The sequence below is a fragment of the Chionomys nivalis genome, chromosome 4 (genome assembly GCF_950005125.1).
Source record: "Chionomys nivalis chromosome 4, mChiNiv1.1, whole genome shotgun sequence".
Taxonomy (NCBI): Eukaryota; Metazoa; Chordata; class Mammalia; order Rodentia; family Cricetidae; genus Chionomys; species Chionomys nivalis.
The window spans coordinates 112,917,074-112,929,949 of record NC_080089.1 but is presented as its reverse complement, the minus strand read 5'-3'; the positions used below and the strand labels follow the sequence as shown (position 1 = coordinate 112,929,949).

Below are 12,876 nucleotides of genomic sequence, written 5' to 3'. Positions count from 1 at the left end.
GGTAGGAAAATGGCAGCATGGCACTTAGTTTGAAATGCAAACCATCAGTTAGAGGCAGTTGGGCAGGGCTGGTGCAGAAACAGAGGGAGAGTCCCAGTGTGTTCAGGAAGGAGTCTGGTTGGGGAAGTGGCTGGAGAGGAGGAGCAGAATCAAGCAGGGCTTTCAGGGTGACTCAGTGAAGGGTAAGCTTGGCCTCAGTTCCCAGGGAGTAATTTTAGTGAGATCCCCATGATTTCATCTCACTGTGGTCAAGCCCAAGTTTAGTTCTAGTTATTGAATGTCCTTCTCTTACACGGGCCAGCATGCCTGACCACTTGGGCATGCTGGTGATGGTGTTGCTTTGTTCATAATTAGATCCCAAAGGCACAGAATACAGTCTGTTCTCATTTTCCCCATCATATCATTAAATTAGCTCTTAGATATCTTCCAGTGCTCACACATCGAGTAGTTGGGTGCTATCTGTGTTGGTTACTGTTCCCATCGCTGTGACCAAAAATCCAATAAAGCAATTTAAGGAAGGAAGGATTTACCCTGCCCACAGTATGAAAGTACAGCCCATTGTGGTGGGAAAGCACCTGGTGCCGGGAGCCTGAGGCAGGTGGTCACGTGGTGTCTGCAGTGAGGAAGAGGAAGAGATGGATGCTGGTACTTAACTCACTGTTTCCTTGCCAGTCTATCCTGGGTTCTAGCCTTGGAGGTGGTCCTAGCCATATTAAGCCTGATCTTTTCACCTCAATTAACACTGTTCAGAAACTCCCCCCAAAGGCATGTGAAATGCCTATCTTCCAGGTCAGTTAAATTGACAATCAATATTAACTATTACACTATTTGGATAAATTCATTTCTGCTACTGCCCAAGCTTACTATTCAATAATGACTAATCCCCTGACCCAATAACTAGGTCTTTATGGGAGAACCCAGCTAATCTTTTCAGTAGAACAATTTCAAAGATTTATTTCTTACTGATGACTATTGTTTGTACTTGCATGAGTTAATATACACCATGTGTGTGCAGTTGCTAGCAAAGTCCAGAAGAGGGCACTGGAGCCCTCAGGGCAAGTTAAGGGTCCTTGTGACCCACTACAGAGTGCTGGAAACTGATCTGGGTCTCAACAGTCAAGAGTATTCTCTGCTCTTAGAGACACCCAGGCTGTAGTGGGTCACAATGACCCATAAAAAATATCCGATTATACTGAAGAGAGTTAGGAGCGTGCATTGCCTTAGGTAATGCTGCTGGTCTGTGGATACATACTGGCTTCTGTTTGTCTAGTAATACTCTTCTTCTCTTTTCCCAGCAGTCCTATGCACCAGCTCCCCACCCCATGGCTCCTCCCAGCCCCAGCACAAACAGCAACAGCAGCGGAGAACAGTTGAGTAAAACAAACCTGTACATTCGAGGTCTTCCACCAGGCACCACGGACCAGGACCTCATCAAGCTATGTCAACCGTAAGTGTCCCGAGGCTTCCCCCGTCTGCTCTGATGTCCACATCACCTGTGGGGACACCCCCTGGGCTGGATCCATCACAGACTCAATGGGGGAAGCCTCTTCTTTATAAGTGGGGATTAAATTTGGGGTTTGACTTCAGTTTCTTTCAGGGAGCAGGGTTTGGTGCATGGCTGTAGAGATGGAGTTTCCTGAGCATATGGTTGGGGTATGCTGGCTGGATAATAGGCATTGATCTGAAAGACAGAGCATGACAATAGAGCTGTGTTCTCAGCCAGTGTAGCTTGGGAAAGGGGTGGCTAAGGGCTGACCTTGAGCACAGGAGGAGCTGCTTTTCACAGAGTTGCTGATGATGCAATGGGTCGCAGGATGCTGTCCTACTGTGTGGGCACCAAGGTTTTTCTGGCTATACTTGGCAAATGCAGGTTTAGCCAGGATAGTTGACTCTTTATTTGTAACTATCCAGTTCCAAACCCTGAGATTCTACTTCCCATCCAAGCCGAGAACACTCTGATGGGTCTTTCTGGATTTCCCAAGAAAGACGGAAATAATTAAATATTTTTCTAAAAATGTTTTCATTCATCCCTTATCTACCAGCACAGTTATTCTCACTCTCATGTCTGTGCAAATACGCTAACGCTGCGTGGGCTTACCCTACAAACAAACTCAGTAACAAACCATGAGTTAACAATCACAGGCTGGTGTTTATAGATTTCCCTTCTAGTATTTTAAAAATATCATCATGTAGATATCTGTGTTTTTTGCCCCACGGCTGGGCATTTTTAAATTCACGCGGAGCTTCTCTTCTCTTTTGGATCCCTGTTGCAGGAAGGTAAAGACGCTATTTATATTGTAAGGTTTCCAACCTCTCCATATCAGGAAAGGAAGACACAAACAGGCTGTATTTATTTGCCTTCATTATGAATTTAAATATTAGGAGTTCATATCTAGAGAACAGATAGTGGCAGACAGATAAAATCAAACATACAACTTTTATAACTCGATAATGAGCTAACCAAACGGTAGTTGGATTGGGATAACGTTGCCCTGTTGCTGCTGTCTGCTTTGATTTGTGCAAGATGGAAGTGTGCAAGAAAAATATTTACCGAGAAGACATTAGTTTCATTTTTCTAACGTCAAAACTGCCATGGCTGATGCATATGGGCATTTGTTAAGTTTTGTTTTTGCAAAATATGCAGGGGCTGAGAATCAGAAGGCAAACAGCTTTTTAGGAAAATCGGAACTATTTTGGAAAGTAACGTCTTTGAAAATTGTTAGCTTATGTTTGGGTTTGTAGATGAATACCTATTATCTTTTGTTCATACTTGAATGTTATTCATAAGGTACACTTGTGGGTACTGAGTAAACAGTCTTTCTCATTGTTTTGTGTGACCCATGGTATTCTGAGCCTGGAGAGTCTGCTTCACTAGGTCTGGAGAGGAACAGAAGAGGGGAACATTTTTCTCAGGCTCTCTAATGTGGCAGATGCTGCTGGTCTTCAGAGAAACTCTTCTCTCAGGGGCTCAGCAGGACCACAGACTGCTCTGTTGCCGAAGCTCCACTGTGCTGATGAAGGAATGTAGGGATGGACACTTGGGTACTCAGGCTCTCTTATCCCGTTTGTGATCATGTCTGCCCTTGAAATCTCAGTTTCCTTCTTACTAAGAGTGAGCTGACCACTGGGGATGTGGCTCAGTCAGTAACGTGCTTTGTGTTGTAAGCATGAGGACTTAAGCTCCCCACACCTGGAACGCAGGCGTGGTGGCTCGCCCTCGTAATTCAGTTCTAGGTAGATCAAAACAAGTAGATCCCCAGGACCAGCCAGAGTAACCTACTTGGCAAACTCTACAATGATGCCTGAGAAATTACACCTGCACTTAATAACTTTCTGGCCTCTACAGATGTAAATACATGTAAACATACACCTCACAACACAGATACATGTATCAATATGAACATAAACATACATAGATCCGCCTCACAAGCACACAAAAGTAGTTGAGTTTTTCTTTTTCTAGATTTTTTCTTGTAGTGTTGGGATGTGCCGAATCTGCCTCCAGACAACGTACTAGTCCCCATTGTTAAACATTCTAGAATTCTGGGATAGCTTAGCTACAGATTCAGTGGCTTGGACTCAACCAAGGTTTGGAAATGTATAATATAGGGACCAGCAAACCCCACACATCACAGCTTGTGGAAATTTTGTTTGACTGAAGAGCTGGTTTATGGTCACAGCGCTGTGGCAGCATCATAGCTGAGATACCTCTGCCCACTTCCATCTCTGTAAGGCATCAATGGTTATTAATGAATGGAAAGTGGTGCCTCAAAGCCTGCATTGCCTGGAGAGATGTGGTGGCCACGTGTATACAGGAGCATAGAAGTCTTGTTGATGTTACTAATGCACACTCAAGAAATTTCAAGTCTAGAAATTATACTTGTGGAAATAGAAATAGTTGGCCATAGGTATTAATAGTTGCTGGCTAATAAGACCATAGGTATTAATAGTTGCTGGCTAATAAGACCATAGGTATTAATAGTTGCTGGCTAATAAGATAAGATGCGGGCAATGGCCAGGTTATTGTAACAACATTTTGGGTTCTCTAGTCACAAGACCTGGTATTAATTGCTTGAAATATTTTTCCTGTAGAATCATTGAGAATAGATGATAGACAGCATGGCCTAGCGGAAGTAATTGTGCGTGCAGATGTCTGACTCTCGCGCGTGAGTTTGTCATGCATGGAGTCTGTAGTTTCAGACAAATGACTGGCTCACCCTTAGCTTTGTTTTTATTCGTGTCTCAAAGAACAGATTTTAGCTCCACAGCTATTTACATTGCTTTTACACTAGAATTCAGTGAGTGAGGTTCCCATTTGGAACTTGCCCTCGTCTGTCTCTGTGTCTTTCTCTTATCCCCCTGTGCAGCAAGTGGCTCACCGCTGCCTGGGGATGCTTCTGTTAAGAGGCTGACACAGCTCATTTGGAAAATCCTGTCCCTCTTTGGAAGCATCCCTTTCTTATACTGCTTGTCATTTGGATTCGTGAATTTCTAGGTTTATATTTCTATCCGGCATCCAACATTTGAAAATAAAATTTTCCAACCTGAAAAATAAAAAAGTATTTTGAAGATTCTTGTTTTCTGTTTTGAAACAATGTCTCCCAAATTCCAGGCTGGCCTCAAACGCACTGTGTAGTCCAGGATGACCTTGCACTTGTCTGATTCCCCGAAGTGCTGGGATTGATTACAGGTGTGTAGCACCACATCCGGTTTATGTGGTGCCAGGGGTCAAACCTGGGCTTTGAGGCATGTTGGACAACGTGAGTATGGGCAGGGCTATGAAAACGTGCTGTGTCCTCAGTTTCCGTGTTAATTCCTCTGAAATTATAAGTACATCTCAAGTTGATATGCCTCACGGGACAGAAGTATAATGACTACTAACGTCGGGGGCAGTGAAATAATAGAAAACAGATTTTTCCAAAGTGTCATAAATTCATTGACTTTTCTGGTATAAGAATATGCCAATCACATAAATGCTAATATATAGCAAGATGATGATATAAAGAAAAAATAATGCATTATGCTTCAGTGTGTAATGTGAGAACAAATCCTTTAACCACTGCCCCAAGTTTTCAGAAGAAAAATAATCACAGAAAAGAAGGCCAAACTAAAAGAAGGAAGATTTTACTCTAAAGAAATCTCTGATTATAACTGTATCATAGATAAATACATGGCACTGTGCATGCGTAGTAGGAAACAGGATAGTTAGGGGCCCTTTCATCTCCTTAGGAAGCACAAAATATTGTTCACTTGTAACCAGGGTCTCAGTCAAAAAATATGTACAAGATAGACGTGGTCATGCCTCCCTGCAATCTCAGCCCTTGGCAGGTGGAAGGAGAAGGCGGGAGGATCAGGCTCGTGCCTGGCTGTGTAGGAAGTTGAATGCCACTCTCCAGGAGACTCTGTCTAACTAACTAACAGCAACAACAGCAAAAACAAAAAGCAGTCAAGAAAAGCAAGTGTCTCCATAATGCTGCTAGCACATTGGCGGTGACAAAATTTAGAGAAAGACTTTTCCTTAACTCAGTTTTCCTTCTACTGGGAAAAAGAAACGCAGATTAAACAAGCACTTGGCTCGAAATAAAGATGTTACCGTAAGTTCAGAAATAAAGCACAAGGTGTCTTAGTTTATAACATGCCGTCTGACCTGTCACCTCTGAGGAAAGGATGATTGAGTTACAATCAGAGGGAGGGACATCCCCGCCAGAGGAAACATCTGACTTGCAGAAGCCATGTCGACCAGGAGCCCTGCAAGGACAAGAGCCTGAAATGGTCAGTGTGACCGTAGCAAAGTCCAGCTGACTCAGACAAAGTGAAGGGCAAGCATACAGGGGAACAAGATGACCTCTTTGGAGAGGAAGCCACAGAACTGTCATAAGGAGACATTTGCACTTCAGCTTGAAAAGGGGAGCTGGAGCTGCAGTCAGGGGAGGTGGTCCTTTCGAACTGGTGACGGTTTAGAACAGGGGCGACGAAAAGTCAGCTGAAAGCAGCACTGACCAGCATCCAGAGGAGACGTGAGGATGAGAGTCATGTGGTGGAGCCACTGTGTGCAGGCGAGGAAGTACTGCACGATACACACTTTGGTAGTGGTCCTGGAACTGGATTTAGGGTCTGGTATATACAAGGGCAGCTAATTACACACATACACACACACACAAACACACGAGTGGGGTGGTAAAGATCGTGGGTGTACACTTGAATCACATGCCCGCTGATTGTCACAGAGGAGCAGTTTGGACAGAGGCAGCATCATTTACCACAGTGAAAAGGCTGAAATGCTTTGGAGCAGGCATATAAATAAAAGCTTGGTGATAACAGTGAGGTTTCAGTTCTTAAGTTAAATCTCCCCTTCACTGAAGTGGGTAAACTCCTCTCCTTTTCCTGTCCCTGCTTCTCATATTTATTCTCTCTCTTTCTCTCCCTCCCTCCCTCCCTCCCTCCCTCTCTCCCTCCCTCCCTCTCTCTCTCCCTCCCTCCCTCCCTCCCTCTTATCCCTTCCCTCCCTCTCTTCCTCCCTCCCTCTTATCCCTTCCCTCCTGCTTTCTTTTTCCATTTGTCAAAACTGCCTAGCATGCTGTGTCATGGAGTCTGCACTAGGGCTGGATGGACAAGATAGCCAGTCTGTCCCGGATCTACACCCCAGCCCTGCAATTGCTAATTTCTTGCTGGATAACCACAGCCACACTTATGAAACACATTTGAAAAATAGAATTATTAGTTGTAATGGGAAAAATCATGGTTATATTTACATTTTCTGTGTCTATCATATCTTTTATCTAACCATGGAAATGATTTATGTATTTGAATAAAAACAATGATTTCAGGAAGTTTTGACCAAGAGGAAGATGTGGTGAGGCATAGCTGCAATCCTAGCATATGAGAGGCAGAGGCAGGAGGGTTATATGGAGTTCAAGACTAGCCGGAACTACATAGTGGGGCCTTATCTCAAAGCAGAAAACAAAGCAAAACAAAAATCAAACGAAAAAAAAAAAAACCTACCACCAACAAAGAGCCCTGGACAGCTGTCGCAAAGCTATGATTTCCTCATCTGATCTTAACTGAAGCATCGCGGATGATTTCACAGATCATTCTGCTGAGGTGTGGGCAAGCCGCCACTGCAGACAAAGCTCAGTCATCCTGCCCTTCAGTTCTTCCAGCAAAAGCTCTCCGTGTTCAAGTTCCAGGACCCTAATATCGTCCCCTTTACAAATGAGACTGTGAATGTCCCTTTCAAGTCTAACAGTAAAGGAGAAATGGCCACCTCAAAACACCAACGGAACGAAATAAGTGTGTGCTCATAGCTGAAGAGTCTTGGGAGCTAATCTCCCTGACTTCTTCCCCGCCCCGCTGATGGCCCCTTACTGAATAAACAGGAAGCGCAGCTCCGGTGCCATCCAGCTCCAGTGCAGAGTCAGTCACACACCGTGTCAGGCAGTTTTGACAAATGCGCTGACACCATCAAACCTTTTATCAATTTAAAGGTAACCTTGTCATAGCAATCTGTCAAACGGCTCAGATGCAACCAAAGGAAAACAAGTTAGCCCAAGCTCCATAGTAACCGAGTAAATAAGAGGGACATGGCTGGAAATTTCCTCGCTTCCTTTTTCCCTGTGTCATTGAAGATTTAAACGTCTCTTCCAATAAGACGCAAGGAAATTTATTAGTAGCTTTCTTCAGCAAGTCTCATGCCAGGGAGGCACCATAAATCTGTGTGGTGGCAGGTATGGTGGAAGGGGCATTCCAGAGCGCGTGCAAGGGAGCCATACTTCTATCTCCTAAGGGAGAGGGTTCTAGAGACCCAGGCTCAGTATTTGAGTTCATTGAGTCTGCCTGTCTCTGACAGATGGCTACTATTCATTCATATTCTGCTTTAGGCACAATTAACAATCATCTCTTGTATGCTAGACATGGCATTTGATTAGTGCTCAATAACTAATTGGCACTGATAATGCATATATATATATATATATATATATATATATACTATTAAGGACATTAATTGTGGGGTTAAGATGACAATTCAGCTATAAAAGTACAAAGATGAAGAAGACCTGTTTTCAGTTGATCCCTAGAATCCATGTGAAATAGCTGGACATGGTGGCATATACTTGTAATGCCAGTGTGCCAGTGGGGTAGGCAGAGAAAGAGGGTCCCAGGGACTTTATGACTGGCTAGCCTAGCCTGCTCAAAACCAAGGTAATAGTTACCTGAAGTTGTCCTCTGGCCTCTACACACATGCAACACACACGTACACACACAAACAAATGAAAATTAATTGTATGAGGATGTCATAATGTGGACTCTACTAAGTTTGTAAATCATATTGCATAATGCTTAGAAAACTCCCTCTGCCATGGAAATAATTTCTGAGTAAGTGAGTCAGCCGAGGCTCAGAAAGGCTCAGAAACTCGAACAGGTTCCTACAGCCCTCAGGATTCGGCATCTGACTCTTGCTTCAAAGCTTTTATTCACAACAGTTGAAACATTCACACACTAAGAACATAATTCATGGGCTCTTGTCTTCATTGACTGATGTGAGACTTCCAAGAGAACGTTGAAAGGCTAGAGGATCTGGAGCCATGGTGTGGGATTTCAGCTCAGCAAGTATGGGATCAGTCTGGACACTAGCTTATGAAAACCCCTCAGGTAATTCAATGTTTAGCAAAGCAGACATTCCTGGAGTCAGTAATAGACACAGTAATCAGAAAACATATTGTTTTCATTTTTTTGTGCATAGATAGTTTTGTGTTATATGTATGTGTGTGCGCACATATGTGTGTGCATGTTTATGTGTGTACATGGAGAGACAAGAGGTCACTGTTGGGTGTCTCCTATTTCTTTCCACCTGATTTTGTGAGCTACGGTCTTTCCCTGGACCTGGAGCTTGCTCTTGAAGCTCTACTGGCTGTCCAGGATGCCCCCAAGATCTTCCTGATGCCACCTCCCCTGCCCTAGAATTTCAGGCAGATGCTGCCTCACCCAGCCTTTTAAGTGGTGGCTGGACAAACTCCGGTCTAGATGCTCACGCAGGAAGCACATTGCCCCAAGAGCCAGCTGCCAGGGCAAACTCTTCTGCTTTGATGGAAGCTGTTAAGCTCTATGTGTGTGACTTCATCAAATGCACAAAGGGCTTGCAATCCTAAAGACAAATTCACATTGTTCAGAACTCTGGAGACATGCTTGAAATCATAGTCTTTGATCATTTTCCATTGTTATTTTCACAACTTTGATGAGCGGTTTTTGCTTGTTTGTTCAGTTGGTTGGGTTTCTGGGGGGGAAGGTTGTTGGGGTTTTTTTTTTTTTGAATTTTTTTTTCTGGATAGGATCTCAGATGTAGTCCAGGCTAGCCTCAAAATTCACAGCAGTCCTCTTGTCTAAGCCTCTCAAGTTGGAAGATAACAGACATGAGCCTTCTGGTTTTGAGCCACCGAAGCAGCTCTCACTTTGCCACGTGCCTTCTCCTAGTCTATTGGAATGTTTCCTTAAGTTACCCGGAGCTCTTTCCTCTTTACTCAAGCATAAAGAAGAGGAAAATAAAAAAGGAATCTTGAGAGCGTGTTGACGTTGTCTCACAGAAGATGAGGGCACAGGAAGGTATGGTCAACCCGTCTGGATCTGCCAAGTGAAAGACTGCCACTTGAGGAGAGGTGGAATTGTGGGAAGGTACCGGAGGGACCTACAGTTTAAGGACTGACATGGGACAAATGAGTTTGGGTGGATCCTGGCTTTTACTTTGCCCAGTGATTGCTAAGTTCACAAGCCCATGACTCTTCTCATTCCCTATTAAATATGTTGTGCTCAGCATATATTTTAGAGCTAATTTGATAGAATGAACTGAACACTTTAGCTCAATAGTAGAGGAAGCCTAAAGAAAAGAGAAATTGGGAATAATTCCTCAACATTTGGCTTGGGCATCTGAAGAAAGTATGGATTCATTTATTGAAATGAGGATTGTAGAAGGAAGACTTTGAGGAGAAAGACATCAAAAGTTCTTCGAGTCTTATCATTTTTGAGACACTATTAGGTATCTAAAAAAACCTTCTCTGTGCCTCTAGTGATTATTAATAAATAAGAGGATGATTACCAATGATCACATGACACAATATCATATCAGTAGTATGATAGAAAGCTGGTTTTCAGGCAAAGGTATAGAATTGTAATTGGCTTTTAAGCCAGTCACACTGATGCAATGGTAACACAGTACCTAATAGACACTAGGAAGCATTCTGAGTATTTAGCATGTAAGCACATCACAGTACATATATGAAGTCAATTTTATAACTCCTCAAACCTTTGCTTTATAGATGAAGAAGCAATGCATCAAATAAATCAAGTGACTTTCCTAATATAAACTGCCTGGAATTCGACAAACAAGGTTTATTTATTTATTTGTTGTTTATATAAAGGGTCTTATGAGCCCAGGTTGGCCTCAAGCTTGATATAGAGCTGAGGATGATCTTGAACTAACAGTCCTGCCTTGCCCTTCCCAAGTGCTGGGATTATGTGTGGGGACCTCAGCATCCGGCTTGTCCTAGGGCTAAAGAGCTTTGGAGACTTCTTTTCATACATCTGTGCATGAAACAGGAACAGGAAATGGCCACACGCCTCAGGGTTCTACGGCTGAGAGAGAAGACACAAGAGGAGTCTGCAAAGGACTGTGGTGCGATGAGAGCCAGGAGGAGAGCCCTCTGAGATGGAAGCATGGGAAGAAGTGTTTCTGAGATGCAAAGTGACATCGGGAGTTGGACCCTGTTGGGGACTCATGACCAACTGAGGAGTTCCTCTTGGTCTAGGCAGCATCAGGGACTCTGCCAACTCCCATGGAAATCTTAGCAGCGTCAGGGGCTAAAAGCCTTTTTAGTGGGTCACTGCCCAACAGTGTTTAAAGCAGAAATGCTTGTCTATCTGTTGGGCCTCAGCTACCCTCAACCCTCCTGTTTGCTAGCTTTTTTCTCATTGGTTGGCTTTCTGGTTTATCTCCTCACTCTCTCCCTCTGTGTTTCTTTCTCTACTCATGGCTCATCCTGTCTCCTCTCGTAGCTCTTCCTCTCCTGTCTCTCTTTCTATACGTATCTTCTAATGCCATCAATCTCCACTCCACCACTGTCACTTCTGTCCCCCCTCACCAGTTCCTAGGGTAAATATTTAATGACTGAGCTGAGCCCTATTTCATCGGTTATATAAAAATGTTTTATTGGATATGAGAAACTTGTTACAGGGCAGACTTTGAGTTAATAGTAGGAAGTGTAGGTAATAGCATTTTATGCTTGACATGATATCTGGCATAGTTCTACCGGGGTGAATGAAGACAGAAAATGAATGTAAATCTCTTTGACTGAGTAGATCTCAAGGAGAGTTTGGGAGGGACGCCTAAGGGTACCCTGAGTCACAAGTCTTCAAAGAGCCATGTAGAGCTCAATACATCTGTCATCCACTCACTGTGACTGCTGAGACAAGAAATAACCATCTATTTCTGCTGAAGCCACTGGGTTTCGCTGTCAGAGGGCTCATCTCTGTTGACTGTTCATTCTGTAACTGACGCTCATTGGTGTGCATTCTCTGGAAGCTTCCTGAATCTCTCAGTGCTGTATATTTCCTTCGGGTTCTCTTGGCAACCAGTGGCTTTGTAGCACAGCCTCAGAGAAAGTTGATGGAAGGACACACGAGACATCCTCTGCATTCGATGCACTGGGAATGATAACCTTCTCCCTGAGATCTGGCAGCCATGCCATTTATATACACTGCTTCATTGTAGGACTGAGGATAAATGAGCCATGGGAGTCATTCTTTTACAACTCTTTCCACTTCTTATCTGTTAACATATTCATTATCTCCTTGAGAAATAGAAGTACTTTGGTTGATGTAGTAGTTAATGCCCCCTAGAATTTTATGAAGTAGATGTTGTTTTAGGGGGCTGGGAGAGATGGCTCAGTGATTAACAACACTTGCTGTTCTTGCAAAAGACCTGGGTTCAGGTCTCAGGGTCCAGGTGGTGGCTCAGAACCATCTGGAACTCCCGTTCCAGGGCATCAGACAACTTCTTCTGACCTCTGCTGTCACTGCACATACAGTGCCCAGAAATGTTTCAGACAAACACATACATAAATAAATCAATATAGAAATAGAGTGAATGAATGAATAATCAATCTTTAGTTTTAGGGGATATTTGTTGTTCACTTGTTTGTTTGGAGAGTCTTGCAATATAGGCTAAATTGACCTTGAATTTAGTATATAGTTGAGTCTGGCTTCAAACTTGCCAGCCTTCTGCCTCAGGCTCCTGACTCCTGGGATTATCGCAATCAGCTGACTGGTTTAGACTTTAAATCACCATTGTTGAAGAGTAAAAGGAAAAGTGTTCCCTTTAAGATCTAAAACTCCATTTGTTTTGAGAACAAATATACCTGTGTAGCCACAGCAGCAATCAAAATAGAAAACCTTCCCTTCAGTCTAGGAGATTATCTCTCAAACCTAAACGTATGCTAGTCATTCACAGTTTGAAGTCATGCTAACTAGGAGAGCAAAGAGGCAGACTAATACCATCAGAGTGGCTTAATTGTGGGTCAGTTGTGGGTTCCCATTAAACGTTTACTAGCTGTAGAACCTTGGCCAAGAAATTAGACCTTGTAAATCTAATAACGAGTGGCATATGCTTAGCCTTTAGTAAATGCTAGCTTAATAAGTAAGTAAACACATAAATAACTATTCCCATACACAACGGAAAATTTTTACTCTTTTAAAGACTTGTGTGTTTTTTATTTTATTCACGTGAGTTTTGCCTTTTGTATGGCTGAGCACCTCATGCATGCATGGTTCTTGAGGCTGAAAGAGGGTGTGAGATTCACTGAGTGTTGCCTATAGGCCAACCCAATGTAG

The 12,876-nt window shown here is 43.3% G+C and overlaps 1 protein-coding gene across 13 annotated transcripts in view; it reads left to right on the top strand.

Moving 5' to 3' along the window:
• The window catches only part of Rbms3 (RNA binding motif single stranded interacting protein 3), a 780,532-nt gene that overhangs the window by 253,998 nt on the left and 513,658 nt on the right, over positions 1–12,876 (top strand). For 8 of the 13 annotated variants that reach the window (XM_057766774.1, XM_057766771.1, XM_057766767.1 and 5 more), the window contains exon 2: positions 1,296–1,447. In XM_057766774.1, the coding sequence (XP_057622757.1) occupies positions 1,296–1,447 (152 nt within the window). The remainder of the gene's footprint in view (positions 1–1,295; positions 1,448–12,876) is intronic. The other 5 variants (XM_057766769.1, XM_057766775.1, XM_057766780.1 and 2 more) reach the window with 1 other exon arrangement.